General features: G+C 40.1%; 1 protein-coding gene across 5 annotated transcripts in view; it reads right to left on the reverse strand.

The window, feature by feature from the left end:
- LOC114434168 (arf-GAP with coiled-coil, ANK repeat and PH domain-containing protein 2-like) overlaps positions 1 to 19,000 on the reverse strand; it is a 38,035-nt gene that overhangs the window by 5,710 nt on the left and 13,325 nt on the right. The window contains exons 5-22 of one of the 5 annotated variants that reach the window (XM_028403157.1): positions 17,833 to 17,891; positions 16,970 to 17,153; positions 14,628 to 14,672; positions 14,454 to 14,549; positions 10,295 to 10,369; positions 9,271 to 9,279; positions 9,060 to 9,071; positions 6,964 to 7,026; positions 4,830 to 4,942; positions 4,216 to 4,267; positions 3,720 to 3,820; positions 3,473 to 3,578; positions 2,948 to 3,156; positions 2,122 to 2,191; positions 1,917 to 2,011; positions 1,618 to 1,820; positions 332 to 424; positions 3 to 235 (exon numbers count right to left, since the gene is read on the reverse strand). In XM_028403157.1, coding sequence (XP_028258958.1) covers positions 3 to 235; positions 332 to 424; positions 1,618 to 1,820; positions 1,917 to 2,011; positions 2,122 to 2,191; positions 2,948 to 3,156; positions 3,473 to 3,578; positions 3,720 to 3,820; positions 4,216 to 4,267; positions 4,830 to 4,942; positions 6,964 to 7,026; positions 9,060 to 9,071; positions 9,271 to 9,279; positions 10,295 to 10,369; positions 14,454 to 14,549; positions 14,628 to 14,672; positions 16,970 to 17,153; positions 17,833 to 17,891 — 1,818 coding nt within the window. The remainder of the gene's footprint in view (positions 1 to 2; positions 236 to 331; positions 425 to 1,617; positions 1,821 to 1,916; positions 2,012 to 2,121; positions 2,192 to 2,947; positions 3,157 to 3,472; positions 3,579 to 3,719; positions 3,821 to 4,215; positions 4,268 to 4,829; positions 4,943 to 6,963; positions 7,027 to 9,059; positions 9,072 to 9,270; positions 9,280 to 10,294; positions 10,370 to 14,453; positions 14,550 to 14,627; positions 14,673 to 16,969; positions 17,154 to 17,832; positions 17,892 to 19,000) is intronic. The other 4 variants (XM_028403158.1, XM_028403159.1, XM_028403161.1 and 1 more) reach the window with 4 other exon arrangements.

Consider the following 19,000-nt stretch of genomic DNA (forward strand, 5'->3'; position numbering starts at 1 on the left):
ACCCCCTGTACTGCCATAATGAGCGGCGTCCTCTTGTCCTCGTCTGTGTTGACCCAGTTAACCTCAGCTCCATGGGCTAGTGCCTCCGCCATGTCTGGCAGGCTTCGGGCACATGAGGCCCAGTAGAGTTGCAGACCTGGACTGTACTCCTTGGGCTCATAGAAAACCATCTCCTTACATGGCGATGGAGGAGGCAGTGTAGCAGGCATAGGCATGGGTGGAGACTCAGCAACATCTGAAGAACATGGGAAAAAAGTTTATCCCCTGGCACAATCATTTTTAAAAGTTATTACTTGAAATAGGAATAAAGATCTATTTTGATGGATTCTACCTCCATCTGCCAGGCTGTTATTGGAAGGGGTGGTGGCCAGCATCTCCCTGCTTCCATCAGCACTGTTCTGAATGCCGCTGTCTGCACTTTTTACTGTGGAATAAAAAGAGTTTAGTCACTACTTGTGGCAGAACATGATGCCACTTTCACTATTCACTGGGTGTATAAAATTAAAGGAACACCGTGTCCTCCTGGTGGTGGCCTCTATATGTGGCCCCTCAAATGCTTATTGAACAAGGAATTCATTTTCTTCTAATCAGTGGTTAAATATCAGCTGAGGTTAAATGTTTTTTTCAGTCATTTTGACATAATGAACAGGTGGTCCTAGTTTTTTTGTACTCCCAGTGTTGAGACAAGTAGCCAGTGGAAAACAGCAGAAAGAGAACTGGATGAGATTCTCTCCATCACCTCAAGTTCCAGGTCCCTAAAAACCAAAAATATGATGACGAGGTACAAAGTGGAAATACCAGACACTGACCAAAACCCCATGTGAGAGACTCCCCTAAAGAAAAAAAAACATGATACACTCTGCAATGCTCTTAACATTATGTGAGTGGGAGGATCAAGATGGAGGGAGGGGAAAAAGAAGAATGGATGAAGGCTTCTTGGTCCACAAAGCAGTGAACTGAAATGGACAGAGAGGGAGGGAAAGCAAGCGAAACACTGAGCTTTTAGTACTTACTGCTCCTGAGCTTGGAGGAGGTGTCAAAGTAGGAGAAGAGCGAGTCAAGCTCGTCAGGACAGAAGAGAGAGTCGCGGCGGGCCTCCGCGCCGCTGGTAGCAGCTACGCAAGGGATGATGGGAGTTCGGAAATTCAAGGGAGTACATTGAGTGGCAAGGTGTGGTTGGGGAATTTTAGGGTGGGTGGTATGAGAGGGGGAAGTTAGTTGGGAAGCACAGAACAGCCAGGGGAGGAAAAGAAGAGAGTGAGAGAAAGAGGAAAGCAGGGTGAGAGCACAGAGAGTTAGACTACTGGCTCAGCTAACACTGGAAGAGACAAACTACGAAAAGCAATGGGAAGCAAAGAGGGCTCAGACATATGCTGTTCTCATTGAACAAACAGTATGCCAATGAGTGGACGCGTCTTTACAGCAATAAAAATGGCACAAAAGTCATCCCTGTGTTCCTAATAAGGTTTGGATAAATTAAAACAGCACTCTGGTCCTCATTCATTGATGTATTTGGAGCTAGTAGTAATATTTGACCCATCTTTGTGGATTAAGTGACCCTAACATGTGATTGAAACTACAGGTCTGTAAATGTTTTTGTATCTGTTCTGTACCGACCTGATTGCCCAGACACATTCGAGCCAGGTCGCAGTTTTGGGGTGGGTGGAGGCGGTCTTGGTGGCAGATGTTCAGAGCTGCTGCTCAGCCTCTTCTCCTGTTTGCTCAGAGAAACCACTTTATTGCGTAGCTCCTCATCTGAAGGCCGGCGGACAAATCTGCGATCCACATACTTGGCCTTGATGTAGGCCTCTACCTCGTGTCTGTTGGTGAAACAAACAAAATAGAAATTCATATTTTGTTAATCGATGGAATTACCATTACAATCCTCCAAGCCATACAACAGAGCAGTCCTGTACCTTGGGTCTCCTGGCTGTGGTTTTCTAGCTCCTAGTTCCTCTCGCCGAGCCTCATAGATCTGATTAATCACTCCGTTCCCCAGTTCACACATCAACTGCAAGTAAAAAATGTAAAATAAACTGAATCACAGCTGCAAAAGAATTAGCACTTTAATTAAAAGAAATATTTTGAGTTCTTTGGTTGTAAAAGATTCTCCTCACTAACCTTAAGTAGTTCTGGCTCCCAGGTATCCAAAGTCAAAGACCGGACTTTAGAGAAATGCACGCCCAGACTCCTGTAGATGGAAACAATTATTAATTAACCATGCACTATGCCTTTGTCTGAGAAAAATACAGTAAAATGTGTGTCCAGGAGAAAAGGTGCTATATAACTGTTAATTAATTTTTTGAATGACAATGACATTAAAAACAATTAATAAAACCTCAACCTAAAACTCTTGCATGTGTGTATACTGCATACAAATATAAAAGCATGGGAAAGTTCCAAAGACCTACAGCTGTCATGGCCAGGGGTCACATGGAGAATTAAAACTTACATAAAACCATATTTACATCACCACAATTAGCTAATAAAGATCAATTATAAACTATGGAATAGCCTGAACCTCTGTTTATTTCTGTTTTACAGGGAGCATGAGAACTGACCTGGACACATTTCATGTTGATTAAACTGTCCTATGTAGCAATTAAGATTCTTTAATCTGACCAGTCATTAAAGGTTGTCACAACATCCCAAGCAGACTGTGAGTTTACATAACAGATAGTTTACATTTCATAAGTCCCTGAAGACACTTTGCAAAAGACATTCACACAACTGGTCCCTGATGAAAAAAAAAAAGAAATCAGCAACTAACAGGCCAACATACTTTAAATCATAAGAGATAAATACAAGAGATAACATGAACTTTCAGTCCTGCACAGAGGTATGTTCTCATAGTTATTAGTTATTTTTGTCTGCCTAGGGATTCTTAACACCAATATTAAAGGACCTATTACAGATATTACACTTTTGCAAAACTAAAGTACTTCACCTGTGGATGCCAGAGCACTGTATACAGAGGGTGATGCCCAGATTGATGCTGGCCCAGCGGGGATCTGGCTGACCACAGTCACAGCAGCAGGTATTGCCTGGGATGGCCAGGACCTTCTGCAGGGCACTCTCTCCTTTCAGAGATCTTTCCTTTGGCTCCCCACCAGAGTCTAGACTGCCTGTCGAGGTAGATGACTTCCTATCCAGCTTCTGACATGGGAGCAGTGAGAAGAGTTAGACACATTAAAAAAGCCTCAGAATGAAAGAAAATAAAACTAGATCCTTTTGGGTGAAGTGAAAGACAGAAAACCCTAAATTTAAGCAGCTCATCTGAAATAGCAATTAGGTATCATGCACATATATATAGATTATACAGTGTTAAAATGACAGATCTGGAAAACATCTCTGAAATTTAAAAGCAATTCAATGTATGAAGTCAAAACCTTGTGCCTTTCCTTGAATTTCTCTGCTACACAATGTTCATGTTTCTAACAAACCAGCAAGTCTCGTTGTGTTTCGTTTTTACCTCGCCATCATCTCCCTTGTTGCGGAAGGCGGTGGCGATGCTGTTCTGGACAGCTTTGATCCAAGCCTGTCGCAGCTTCTCTGAGTCTGCTTGCATCATACAGCTCCTGTGGGGACAGAACACAGGGTTTGTACAGCTGCTGTCATCTGTCACTGATCAGATACTCCACCTTTCAACCTTTTTAAAAAATATATATATTGCAAAGCTTATTACACAGATAGAAATATTTTCAGTGACTCATACTCACTTAGTGGGTGAAACTACTTCGAAACAGAAGCGACGCTCTATGTCCTCACAGTGTTTGACTGTACATAGCCTTAAGTCTTCTACCACCACTGTTGGGTTGTCCTGAAGGAATAGCACAGTGACTTTGATTTAAGGAAAAGTACAACATTGCTAACATAAGGAATTGCAGAATAATTCTACTAGGCAAATGAAACAATTTCCCTAACATATCTTTAGCATGTTGCACGTGCACAGTTAAAATATGTCAAATGTTAAATTCGAGCAAAATGTGGCTACTCCAGAGTGTATCAGTAGCATAATGGCTGCATTTATTAAACTAATGCAGAGACACAACTTGACACACAGTAGTGGTTTATATTCCACACTTAAAAGTCCAGTTCTGCTCTACAGCAAGTCTGTGACATGCTGTTTAAAAATAGACGAAGGGATATTTGTGCTGGAAGTCAAACACATGCATATTTGAATGTGGTTGGCAGACAGGGAGTCACTTGACATACCTTAAATTTCTTCTGGTAAACTAGCTGATTGTTTTGGATGGAGAACCAACGCCTGAAAGGAAATCACAAGTTTATCAAAACAAAGTCACATGAAATTGCTCCTAAAATAATAACCATTAACATCCGTGCTGTGTGGATAAGAGAAATGGAAACACTAATGAGCTGAAAATTCCATTTAGATTCAAAATCAACAAAAAGAATGTGTTTATTTTGGAGGAAAACTGGAGTTTTCTTTGGCCTAGTTGTATAAATATATAGAGATATATGAATCAAAAACGAGAGGATGACATGACTGACAGGAAAGGTTTCTGCTGTCCAACACTGTCCTTTTTAAACTCACCTGGTTAAGATGTCCCTATAATTTATATTTTTTCCTACTTTTTAGGTTGCAATTGAAAATGAAATTGGAGATTACAAAAAGTAAAGGGGAGCTATAGAGAACGAGCCTTCTCCCCTGCATATGGGATGATTAGCCTTGGTGTATGAGATGACCACTGAGCCAGGTAAGCTGTTTGGGTGCCCAGAACCAGTACTCTTAAATCCATATTCAGACAACTTATGTTATTTCCTATGTTAATCTAATAATGCTACAAACTAAACTGTATGTGTTGTACCTGTTCCATGTCTTGAAGGCATTGCTGGCCCTCTTAAAAAGGTATCCCTCCATTGCGATGCCATTGTCTGCATCCACATTGTACTCCAGCTTGGTGTCATCATTCGAGAAATCCTGAAAAAAAAATTGGAAAGAAAGAGAAGAAAGCAACTTTAGTGTAAAAAGAAAGAAACAGCCCAACCTTGGCCCTTGTGATTCTTTCAGTGGAAGTGAAGAATGACTCCTTTCCACTTTTCTCAAATTTGGAGTAACAGCTAGGTGACCTTGTGCAGAGCAGGACTGCACAGTTGCTAGCCACACTGATCTGACAGATGATTCACACCAAGAATCAGACAAGACAGAAACGGCAGCCATAGCTTGTGCTCACAAAGCCGTAATCCACTACAAGTAACGTAATGTCCTGTGTGTGAATAAAACATAGCTTATACAAGGAATTAACCTAGTTTGTCTTGAATATACACCACCAACTAGGAAAAACATCTGTTTAATTGTGTACATAGATATAAGATTTCTAGCAAGATGGTATCTTAGTGAGTTGGTTATTGCCCTAATAAAATTGAAGTGAGCCATCATGCAACCTTTCTCCCACTGACTCTGCTGTAACTCTATCTCGTATGTTGTCATGGGACTGTCCCTGTGGTCAGTCTAGCTTTAACTACCTGAGCTGCTGCCACATTATTCTAATGCCGTCCCTGCTTTTTCGGCTTAAAGTGACACTGAACACCACGATGTGCAAGGACACGTAGGTGTGTGTGTGTGTCCTTGTGGAGTCAATTTACACTAAGCATCACTGTCTCCACAACCAATTACCGCTCAATACATCAAGATCTGTTACTGTAACAAGCTAGAGAATCTTCATTGTCCTACTAGAAACACCTAGAGCCTGTTTTAAAACAACTATATCAAATGATGTGATTTTTAGCTCATCCCCCCCAAGTCATTGTTGTGAATAAAACAACACACAGAGAGAAAGGTACCACAGATGAGTCTACAGTGGTCTTAGTAAGAAAAATATGTCAATGCTGACAATTCTGTGTCAGCTGGAAATGACCTCAGTAGGTGGTGACAATGACTACTATTTCCTGTTTACTTCCTGGAGAGCAATCCTGCTAAATACGAAGATTACTTATGCTTTTGACTCTACATATATATATATATATATATATATATATATATATATATATATATATATATATATATATATATATATATATATATATATATATATATATATATATATATATATATATATATATATATATATATATAGAACCCTTTTCTGCTTTTTTGTGATGTACCAATACAAATGCATGCAAATATTTCATGCTTTCTTAACAGATTCCCAATGATGTGTTATGTTTCATGTAGAAGATCACTCTGGCTGCATGTTGTCTGTCCTCTCTCATTGCCTGGATTTATAAAGATGACCTGGGAAAAAGCTTAACAAGTTAAGCCCTTTCGTCAGTTGACACCGTAGTGCATCGGACAGATGCACATACACACAAGAGAACACAAACAAGTGAAGATATTTTTGGTGCACAAGGGGAGCGAAATGTTTCCATATCAATTCTCTCAATATGAAGACAATTTAAAGCACCAGTCAAGATATGTATATAGAATACATCCCTTTTTCTAAGAGGAAGAACAAAAGTTCTGCACCAAGGTTACAATTAAACGATCCAAAAATTGAAGATGTTAGCTAAGAAACACTGTTGCTGTCTTGGTTTCTGTCTCAACAAGAACGACAGGGTTTAGGAAAGTATTTCCCACCATGTGACAAATTTAAAAAACAAAAAAAACAGGCAGTGGTTACCCTATATGGCTGCAAGGCTGTTGTTGTTAGTTCCTGAAAACAGTTGTGTGCATTTACTATCTAACAGGCAAAAAAGTCTCAATGTACTGTAAAGCAACAACTCACTCTGACATCAATACAGCAACCCAACAAAAACAACAAGGCACCAAAAGAAAACATGCTGCATTACAAAGACAAGTCAACACCAATGCACATATGCAAATATCTACACACAAACACTGCAATGCAGTCCCTTAGAATGTGCAGGAGAGATGAAAGACTAGGCCAGGTGGGGTTACAAAAACGGAAGTCACAGAAAAATCGATGCATTGACTCTACGTACGGAGGTCGACCTCCAAGCGCAAAAGTCGCGGCAGTCTGGTATAATGTCCTGCTCTGACACCTCCTAAAATGTCACACAAAGCAAGAGAATGACACAGAGAAAATAAAGGTGTATTTCCTTGCCAACACAAATACTTATTAGAGACACAATAAGAAAAAAACTCAAACTCAAGAAGCCAAAACATAAACACAGACAACTACTATGAGCAGTGATGAGTACAGTGACACTGGACACCTACACAAAGTTGCTCCTAAATGCACTCACCAGATACCAAACATAGTGAAAACGACTAAAAATCTTCATCTTTTATGAAGTAGTGTGTGTGCCCGTTTTCCTGTAAAGCCGACAACTCGCCACTATCTCAGAAAAGTCTCCCTGCATCGCATCTCAGTGACTGAAGTCACTAGAAGCAGCGTGGCTGTCTCTTCAGCAGACTCTGCTCCTCTTCTGTGTGTCTATCAAAACTTTCGTCACAGGCTATGCTCCTCCTCCTTCTCCCTCCGAGGCCACATGCTCTAAGCGAAGGTCACCTGTGTGTAAAGGGGTGTGTGTGATGCCAGTATGGCTGCTGGTTTAGAATAATCATGTGGACCATGCAGAGGAGCTCAGGCATTAAACATTTATACTGACTTCAGTTTAGCAGACGCACACTCAGCTTTTCCCCTCGCTCTCTCATCTCTCCTGTGCCTGTTACCAAACATGCTGTAGCATTTGTATCATAAAGAAACAAACAAGTCGGCAGCTGTCAAGTTTAAAAACCAGTGACTCCTGATTTGTTTCTAATGAGATAAGACAAAAATCGACCTCAGCAGCCCACATCAAACTTCCCTATGCCTCTGTGACTATGTCAGGGTCACAGTGCTTCTCCTGAATACTGCACAGAGGCAGAGGGAATGCATACTAAACACAACCTCGGGACCCCCTTCAACTCCCATCAGAACTGAAGGTTTCATCAGCATGATCATCACAAATAAACTAGACAGCAGGACCGGAAAGGCAGGAAAACATCTAAGTATAAAGATGCAACAAGGGCATGATTGGGACAGGGTCTGATAGGAGCAGTTATCAAGATTAATGATTCTTCCTTAACAGATTTCCAAACACATTACAGCTCAACTATAGAAAACATCCTAATCAATATTATCTGTTGTTTAAAAGGAGCCACATTTACATTTGAAAAAAGCTTAAATGTGGCTTAATAAGACTTAGATGCTCTAGTAGGTATGAAGTCAACTATCACACCTACAGGAGAGGAAGAAGTATCAAAGATTCTGTGAACCATGGTAAACAATTCCAGTCTTTGTTCTGTTTCTATTCTGATTTACAAGTTTTTGGTCAGATAACACAGATGCATCATAGTACAGAGGATCCCAGAGCTGCCTAAACAAACAGAGACGCTCCACTCCACAAAGGTACTACACTTTTTTTTTTTTTTCTTTTTTTTTTACAAACTGTTTACAAACTCTGTAGTGGTACAGGCGATCACCCAGTGTACACAAAGGTTGTTAACAGACAATGGAAAGAAAAGAGGGGATGGAGTGGTCTGGGTAAAGGTCTTTGTTGCCTACTACAAGGTGGCAGTTTAGCTCAACTATTAAAATATATCTTGATTAATTTAAACTTGAAGCCAGGCTTAGAGCTGATTAAATGACATGCATAACTAAAAATGTAAAATTTATAACATTTCCTTCTTCCTGTTTTGAGATGCAAACGTGTCAGTGCAATACATTTATTCAAACATATTGCATTACCACTGCTCCACTTCATTCAACTAATTAACAGAAATGAGATAAACACTTTCCTTAATCAGCCATTACTGAACATGATTTGCTGGGTAAATACCTGATCTGAGCATGACTGTACTGCAGGATGTCATGAGTGATGATATTATGGTGTCTCAACTTGATTAAAGGACTGAGGGGGACTTGTACTAATTGTGAAATGCATGAGAACACACATAGCAACCTACATTTATTCAACCATGTTATATCATGCATTTTCAGGCTAAAAACAGCTTGACACAGTATATATCCAACCATGCAGACATTACACAGACCAGACTGAGGAACTGAGGAAGGAAGAGAACCAGAGCTTACCTGCAGAGCAGCCTGGTGTGAGTAGAAGAAGAAGAAAGGGGGGAAGAGAGCAGATGTAGAAACAGAGACAGTTGGTTAGGAATGTTTGTATACAAACAGCCAGACAAGAGAGCAGTGAGAGCAAGACAGTATAAAAATAGCATCTAGATAAATTGAGGAAGGGGAGGTGGAGGATAGAGGCTCAAGGACAGGCAGAAGCTGCCACACGTACCTTCACTGACTGAGCAAGATGGAAAAGAGTAAGAGGACAAAAGAGGGAGGGGACAGAGAGGAAACGTAAAAGGACAGAGGGATAAAACAACAAAAAGATGTCAAACATATGAGACATTTCAGAAGATGTACGATGTACGACACACACACACACACACAAACACCCACACACAGAAAGTTAGCAGAAGGCTGGCAGACAACAGCTGGGAAGGGGCAGATGCTGTCTGGAGTTAATCAGTTTGTGTGATGCACAGTTAAAGTTAAGAGCAATTTACCACCACCACATATCGTAACACAGCAACCCACATCCTGCTTATTCTGTGGAGGGTTTGTTGAGCTCTGCAGAGATCAGGAGCCCAAATTAACAGAACTGTTAGCTGGAAAATGGTGCAAGTAAAGGTTTTAAAGCTCTGTTTTTGGGCGTTTGCACATTTTATTCTATTCTGACTTTAGTTTGGCAAGAGTTGTGGACAGAGATGCTGAAACCAAACCTTGTTTGTTTGGGAATGGGTTTCCGCCACCTGTGAATAATACATGGGCGTGTAGCTGAGATCATGATTAGGAATCACCTTACACCTGAGGGTGGAGTACTACCTCCATTCACTCAAATGACAAGTAAGCTAATAAACCTACAGTGAAGTATATATAAGTGCTATGACCTTTTTTAAAATAGTAGTTCTAAATTTATGTTTTGTGTATTGTGTCCCCCAGCAGGGGAGCACAGCTATAATGCAGAAGGGTTTGATCCAGCAACATCCCAGCAGAGTGGTCTGACTTTACTTTTAATTAGAAGATGCCTGAGGCTTTGTGACCAAAAACAAGAGGATCTACAAGCAATAAAGTCACCACATCGGCAAGAAGGCTGTGTTGCTTGTCTATGCTGACCACAAATTGTGTAGGTTGCTACACACAGAGATGTTGAGTCATATTTTTCAGACACATCTATGCAACTACCTTTTCTGTATTGTGAATATAGTGTCTCTGTTTTGACACTGACTCTATAGGGCCATTTTGTGAGTATGTACCTTTTGCTGGATAGTGGAGTGTTTCTGTTCCATGTCCCTTTTCTCTTTGGCAGCATCCACCACCAGCTGGTCCAACTGCAAGAGGCAAAACAACTGATTAGTCAAGCTCATCCATCCTCCTGGTCAAATGCATTTCTTTCAAGAATTACATATAAAAAAGAAAATGTCAATAACACCACTGGATTATTTTCATTTATCACACCATAGAATTATATACAATGTAGAAATTTAATCCAAATGTGCTTAGTTGTTCATTTACTATATTTCACTTTCCAATCTAGAGAGCAAAAATGATTCCAGCAAACCAACACATTTCCACAGGCTAGATTGAGACAACACATGTTTTCTGTTTCTAACAGAATGGACAGTGCTGCATCATGTGTGGAACTGGAGGGAAGATGACTGGCTACATCGCATGCAGAGAGGAAGTCAAAGGATCTTTTGAGCACAGTTTTACTGTGCCTCTTGATAGCCTGTTGCTGTAGTGTGACCTGAATCAGCATGTTGTAAGCTACAAACACAAAAGAATTCGTATCTGATTATAGGTCAGTGACTGAGGAGGAGGAGGGGAATGCAGAATATATGTCAATAAGGGGTAAGTGAGGTTCAAAGTTTCATATATCTGCCTATTTTTACTAACGACCTTAAAAATCATACATAGTCAAACTACTTCTGTAGTGCCTTACAACTTCACATTAGATTTATGACCAATTTAGCACACTTTTAACAAATATTTTAGGCTCATTAAACGTATTAAACTTTGTCTCATAAAATGTCCATGGACATGCTGCTCTCTGACATCTGACAAAGAAGACAGAGTTGGAGTGGGGCATTTCTTTTGCTTTGTTTAGAGAGGAAATGGGTGGACGGACGAGCGGCAGGCTGATAACATCAGATGGGAAATGTTTTTCCCTGTTGCACCATAACAACTAGGTCGCTCTATGCCTCTTTCTGTCTCTGAACAGACAGGTGTGTTTGTGTGTGTTAACATTTTTATATGGTTTAATTCTTTTATGTGTTATGTTCCTACATATGTGTACAGCACTTTAGCCAACAAGGTTGTTTTTAGTGCTTTATAAATAAAGTTGAGTTCAGCTGAGTTTGTGTGTATGTCACCACATTTTAGAAGGTGAGTCACTTTAGGTCTAGCATATCTTATCATATTTACTATGCAGCCCCCATTGGTTAAGTGAGCGGAGACAATCAACACAAATGTTTCATTCATTCCTCTGTTTATCACTTACAGTTGACAGGCCACACTGCTATGTACAGATCAGTGTGGGCATGCGACCATGGTGACACGCTTTATGATTCATGGAAAAGATGCCCTTTGAATGAACTCACATGTTGAATCCTGAGGCTCTGTGTCATGGAAATATATAGTTATCACGCAATCACAATGGAACAAAAGCAATCCGACATTGTCATTTGATGCTGTGTAATATTTGCTGTAGTGTACAGTGTTAGAATGACAGTACTGTGAAACACTTTCCTATGCCTACTGATTCTAATCCATCTCTCCAGGTTGCTGGGTAAATTACCATAGCTTGCATTTAACACTTCTACACTCCATCCTAAACACCATTTCTTCTTACTACATTCAAATTACAGAGTGTAATCATTTTTTGTTAGTGGGAATCGAGTCATATCATCAGACCTGTTGACAGCTCCTCCACACCTCCCTGCACAGCCTCTCCACTTTCTTCAGCTTCATGATGTAAACCAGAAAAGTGATATAAATGCACAGTCCTCCTGTTGCCGCTTCCCACAGCTCGGCCTCTGATCTTTCTCTCTTTTTTCGTTTTGCACTGTTCCAAATTCAATGCGACAGGCGTATATTCCACAGCACAGTTGTACTCCTGTTGTTATTTGACTTGAAATCAACCCTCTACCTCTTATTCCCTCCCTCCTCTCTTCAGGGCCTGCTTGCTCAAAAAACTCTTTCTCAGTCTGATTTCTCACACAATCCTTGCTTTTCTTTGCTCAGTCTTTTGAGTGGTGCAGCCACAGGCTTACAGTCCATGCCTTTCCATTCTGTCCCTGTCACTTTTTGCTTTGAGAAGATTACATTCTGCTTCTTATCCCTGCCTAAAATCTGCTTTTCAAAGTGGCTCCCCTTCTCTCTTACTCCTTTCTTTTCATCTGTCAGAGCCCAGATATCACAAGTGTCAGATGTTTCCAGCTTCACAGCATGAGGGTTAGAAATCCACACTCTTCTCTTCAATCCACTTCAGAGGGTGGCTGTCCAGGCTTTTCAGATCTGCCTTCCAAAGGGCTCCTTTTTGTCAAATTAAAAAAAAACATTGGGTTCCTGTTTTTTGATTAATCAAGTTGCACTTTTCTCCTCAGCTTGCTGCTCTGCTTCTCCGCAACTCCTCACTCCTCTGTGGCTGCACTCCTTTCTTCCTCAGTCTTGAGAGATATCCTTTCATTCAGCCTGCTTATATTCCACAACCATGAGCAGGATCTCAGATTTCTTTTGCCATATTCGCTCAGCTGACTGTCAACCCTGTGAGTCTGTCTGTGAGTAAAACCCTTTTCCAGCCCTTTGACTGCTTTCTTCCTCATTCCTGCTGACTGTAACAGCAGCTTGGCAGTGATAATCATCTTAAAGTCACATTCAGCCTCAGTGGGAAGGCTCTGTTTATCTGACGATGCACTCAGACACACACACAGTTGACAAAAACACATCAACATGAGCGCACACTGATGAGATAGGAGTAAAACAAACACTTTGTGGGAGTGGGGTCGCCTAAAGGTGAGGACAGAAGATCAAACTGCAGCTGTACTTATGGATGTAAAATCACCAGAATCAAAGCACATACATATAAAAAAGTAATACCAGAAGTTTTATTTTTGAGTATGTAGCTTAAATAATTACTCAAGATTAGGTTCCGAACAAGAATTCTGTTTATACCAGTGCGAAATGAAAATTCTGTTGGGATACTCAAACAATGTTGTTCTTGCCTGCATAATAAACAGTTATGTAAACTTGGCAAACAGTGATTCCGCTGCTCTTCTGAAAATAGGGTCAGGTTTGCTTATATTTTGTGAGTTTATTTTAGCATGAGGCCATTTTACCTGCCGAGGAAACTCTCTGTTATCACGATTACAATGTATATTCCCCTTTCTGCTAATGCTGACACTACTTGTGATGTTCTTTACTCAGTAACAAGCAGGCTGCAAAGCCAACATCCCAGGTTCTCCTTCTCATCTCTGGTGACTTCATTTATGCGTCTCCATCATCCACACTGTCCACATTCAGATAGTATGTAATCTGCCCTTCCAGAGACAATAAAACACTGGACTTATTCTTTGCCACCATCAAGGAGGCCTATTGTGCTCTCAAGACACCAGGTCAAAAGAGAGGGAAAGATCAAGGCAAAGAAGGCTACAGGTCCAGATGACATCAGTACTAGGCTCCTGAGGTCTTGTGCAGAACAGTTGTGTGTGATCTTTGAGCACATGTTCAACCTAAGCCTCAGATTGACAAAACATCATGTGTGGTGCCAGTACCAAAGATCTCTTACCCTAAGGACCTCAACAAGTACAGACCAGCGACACTGACATTCCATCTAATGAAGAGCCTGGAGAGGCTAGTTCTTTCCCAGTCAGCCTGGCGTTGGAATGGATGATGCTGTCATCTACCTCCTATAAAGGTCTTATTCTCACCTGGAGAAAGCTGGAAGCACTGTGAGGATCATGTTCTTTGATTTCTCCAGTGCCTTCAACACCATCCAGCCCTCTCTCTTGAGGGACAAACTGGTGCGGACAGGGGTGGAACACCACCTAACAACATGGATATTGGGCTTCTTGGTCTATAGACCACAGTTTGTGAGGGCACAGAGCTGTGTTTCTGATGTGGTCATCTGCACCACAAGAAACTGTATTAAATTTAATAATTGACTGGGGCAAAACACAAGCAGCTTTACAAGATGTTAAAGATACTTCATAAATTCAGCACCCCAGGTTTAAAACCCTCTGGCAATGACTTGCATCTGTGTCAATGTAGTTTTTCAGTATTCTTGATTTCCACCCAATACTAATATAAAACCAAAAACAGAATATAGCATACAGTAATATACATATACAGTTACACACATATGTGTGTGTGCTTGTGTTTGAAACCTTTAAGTAAACATATAAAAATAGTCTGTACCTGTCCTCCGAGCTGTTTCATAAGAGGCTGCAGTTCACTGAAGAGGTCATAACCTTGGTGGAAGAACGTCAGGTGGGCGTACATGAAGGACAGCATCTATGCAAAAGACATTTTTTTAGATTAGCACAGCTGCACAGGAATTACCTGATCTGATTTGATAAAGCATATACTTACAGATTTCAGTATTTCTGATCTTCTTTTGGACTGCAACACATTTATCTGTAAAAATGTAAACACAAACAGTGAGAGGTAGAAACAGCAACAACAAAGAAACCCCAAACTAACTCTGCTGGGACAGTGCACAGATAAATGAAAACGGATAGAAAGGAAACCTCACAAGATACAGCCAACAGAAGTACTGAAAGTGGCGGTTAAAAAACATACACCATCTTAAGCTACAGCATTAGTAGAGAGCAGTTCACTATTCAAGCACCAGGGGGTGCCCTGTGTCTTATGTTTAGTTCATGGATGCAGCTGAAAACCGTCTCACCTATTTTCCCTTATTGGTTTTTGTGTGTATGCGTGTGTATATCAAAGTGACTCTCATCCAAACTAATTACCATTGTGCTGCTCCTCTGGCCTTGGAGGTTATCTTAGGATAATGCTGCAGACTGGAGATACGTTATGGTGGATCATATAAACAGCACAGCTGCCGATACTTGCCAGTTTAATTTTACTGTTAGAAACCAATGAAGCACATGTCCAATAATGAAGGCTTCTGAATCTTAATTTAACCTGGATCCAGTGGTAGCTTTCTTACGGTTATCAAAACAGGGTCACCACACTCTTATACACTAAAGAACAAATGTTTAAGTCCCTTTTGTGGCCAGCAACAATTTCTAGCTTCAGGTTATGAGGCCATTTTCTCCAGCAGCACTAACCACACTTTTGTTTATAAACAGATGTTAACTCCCATCATGGGAAGGAAGCTTATTTTTTCATCTTTAAGCCACAGTTGCTGAAGCATCACAACTTTTCCAAGCCCCTTCCTCCACATCATTACAGTCAATTAGTAACTTCGACTACTGTAGCACTGCTAAACGATAACTGTTAAAACACAACAGCCACAAGCAACATTTATGAGCAATTAGTTGGCAACTGGTTGGCAAGTTGCGATAATTCCAGACTGCAAAGGTGCACTTTTAAAAAAAATTGTCCAGACGAGCTTACACAGCTTTTACTTACACAGCTCCCAATTATATTCAGTAAGGCTTCAACAGTGCTTCTGCTTTTCTGTGTGTGTTTTACTTTAAGGCTTTGGTCACAGGAAATATTTTTCATCTTACTACACTTACATCACATTTTCTCTAGACTTCAACAAAAGTCAAACTTATAATTTTAACATTTTATGACCACTCTATTTGGCAAAGAATGATAAAAGAGACATGCTTCATTCTTAAAAGATCATGAATTCAAGCGTTCTCGTACATTTTCCTCTCCCTCTACCATCTTGCATGTCACTGTAAACTATGTACTATATAATTAAGCACAGATCCCTCACAAACAATCTAAAAAGAACAAAAAAAAGTTGAAAATTGTCTCCAGTGTTTCCTGCAGGCACAGCTGCAGAAGTTCACTGCATTCCTAAAGTGCTGACAGCACTTAACCCAAATGTGAAACTTTAGAAGAAGCCCATTTAAATCAGCTGAACTAGCTGCTAGCTTATAGATTTCCAATAAGCATACCAAAAGGCAAGATAAAAACTCATTTCTCACAGTAAGGCAGTGATTACACAGTGGGCCACTGGAGCAGCCAAACTATATTAAAACCTGCTTTTGGCTTTCTATTCAACATCTATTTTTTGGCTGGACTGTCCCTGCTGTCCGATGCTGTCTTGTCTGTTCCTTTGGAGGAGGATTCAATAACAGGGCTGCCTTATCAGACATCACAAAGCATTCATCAGAGCTAAGGTGGAAGAGAAGAGACCAAGGCCACACCTGATATATTCAATAATAGATGAGAAGACTTGAACATAAAAGGCCAGAGTATAACACATTTATGTAGCTTTTACAGTTGAAAAGTTGCTGTTGATGTTGATTAAACATAAACTAATAACCACTCATTTTATGTTCTACTGTCCACTCAGATTTGTTAAACTAGAAGAGGACAGGTGGATGAGTCTGGGCATTTCACAACAGATCTATTAGAATCAAACACAGATGTGGTTCATTCTTCCCTGTGCCTTGTCAGCATTTTTAACATAATAAGTTAAGCAGAAAAAAAACACACATGACAGTTTTTTTAGGCTTCCGTCAGCAGTAGATATATATAGTGTCAATATCACTTTTGGGAACACAATGTTCTGCTTTGCAATATTTGTTCTAATATAAGACCCTGCAGTGTAGCATTTTGTGATGACCACATGTACAGTGGTTGCATTGCTATATATATATTTCCCATAATATACTGCAAAAGTTACTGCTATGTTAAATCATGTTACTTCATGAATATAAACTAATCTCTTTAGTGATGCTACCATAAAAGAGTGCCAGGATTTAAATCTAAATGTGTGGTACCTGTAAGACATAGTCAAGGACAATGTGTCTGAAGCACTTTCGTGTGGCAGTGAGGATGTTGGTGGCCTCCTCCACCTCATGCTGCTTATTGCGGGGAGCTTGAGCATTCTTGATCAGTGCTGCCTCCTTTTCTTCACTCACTTTGTCAAATTGCTTCTTGGCTTCTTTGAACTTACGTATGTCACTGCAAAGGAAAATATATTAGTATAAATACAGTAACTTGAGTCTTGTATACACATAGTAAAAAGTAATCAGGTAAGCATGTCATTGACCTACGTCAAAAAATGGCAAACTCATTCACAGTCATGTAATGTGAAAGCTTATTGTTAAAATATTGTCTTAACGTTCAAAAAACTCTCACATTGTGAGGCCATAGGAACACAGAGGTCAAAGATAAGTTCATAAATCTGGTCTCCTGGAAATCCAACAAGCTATTTGCTGAAACTATTTGACCTGGCTCAAAATGTCCTTAAAGACTGTGCCCCACATTTGTCCTTTGGTTTCCTTAAAGCATGTGACACTTTGCAGTGCTACAAGGCACTGTGAGCTCACAGTATGTCCCAGATCCTTCTGAGAAGTATAGCTGCTGCTGCAGATGTGGGTGTTTAGACTTGGTGTGCCCAGGGGCAAAACTGCTAATCCTTATAATGAAATAAACCAGAGCTATTTCATGTAATTATACATGGTCTGTATTTATGCACTCTATGAGGTTAAAGACAGGGGATGTGACATGTACATCAGTTCTGTTGTCATCAGATAAATAATGAAATGATTAAATGAATACATGTCCTCAAAGAGGGACGACAAAAACATCATTAAATAACCACAGGGTCCGTTTTCTTCTTCAATACATTAATACTCACTCTTTCACAAACGTTTGAAGCTGGGTCTTAATTGATCTCTGGGCCTGATCGAATAATATCTGTGGAAAAAAGAACATCAGTGAGTGTGAAACAGTAACTTCTTTCCAGTTTACCAGAACAAGCATTTTAAAACATTTTTAAATGCTTCATTTTGCAACATTTTAAGGAACAAAGCAGCCAAATGCTGATAAATACGCTCCCTTTCCAGGCCACAGCATGATATGCAATTCAGCATTCACCATGTCTGCTGAGGATTTCTGCTAAGATTACAGGGTACAATTAAAGCTAAATTTACACAAACATGCTGAGTTTGTAAACTCCCCTCATAAAGATATAAACACGAGAAATGACGTGATTCGCTTATTCTTGCCTGTGAGTCATACCCTCATTAACCTGCATGCTTCCTTGAAAAAAATGAGACAAATACAGCTTCAGTGCAATTTTGCCATTTAAAGAAAACAATATAAGCAGTGTAGCTGGAAAAGGCTAGCAGCGACAAACAGATTGAGCACTGTGTTTGACCAGATCATGTGTTGAAAGATCGCTGAGTGGCAAAAACCTATCTAACAGTCAGCTGATGTGACCACAGTCTTTCACAGATGAGTAACAGCCACAGGCCTGCACTGTGGCTCCTGGACGATTTGGAAGTTTGAAAGCTGATAAGAGGACTTGATGAAGAAAGACTAGAATCATTACAATACACCCACCCTGCAGGCCGTTTATCTAGTTAAAGACAAAACACAGACAATATCTTGACTAACAAGGATTAAATCTGTCAATGTTATAATTTGGCTTAAAGGGACATTTCACTTTCCAGGGGTCTGTATATATATACCAAGACATTTCTATTGTGAGAAATTCCAGCCTTCTCCGTGATGTAACTAGACTGCACTCAGCTTGTGGTGCTCAAAGCTAAACAAAAAGAGTGATAGGGATGTCTCTTTCCAGAGATCATGATAGTTATTCAAGAAAACGCACAGAGCCATTTAAAACTAAAAACAAACCGAACTAATCATCGTACAGAAGGCAGTGATGAGTAGGATTGATGTTTTTATTCAGTCACATTTTCTAGATAGAATCTGTTGTATGGCTGAAAACTAAAAAATACACACTGCACACTAGAAAAATGAATAGCTGTCACTTTAACAGCCATTTAAATAACACATGG

This window comes from Parambassis ranga, chromosome 4 (assembly GCF_900634625.1).
Source record: "Parambassis ranga chromosome 4, fParRan2.1, whole genome shotgun sequence".
Classification (NCBI taxonomy): Eukaryota; Metazoa; Chordata; class Actinopteri; family Ambassidae; genus Parambassis; species Parambassis ranga.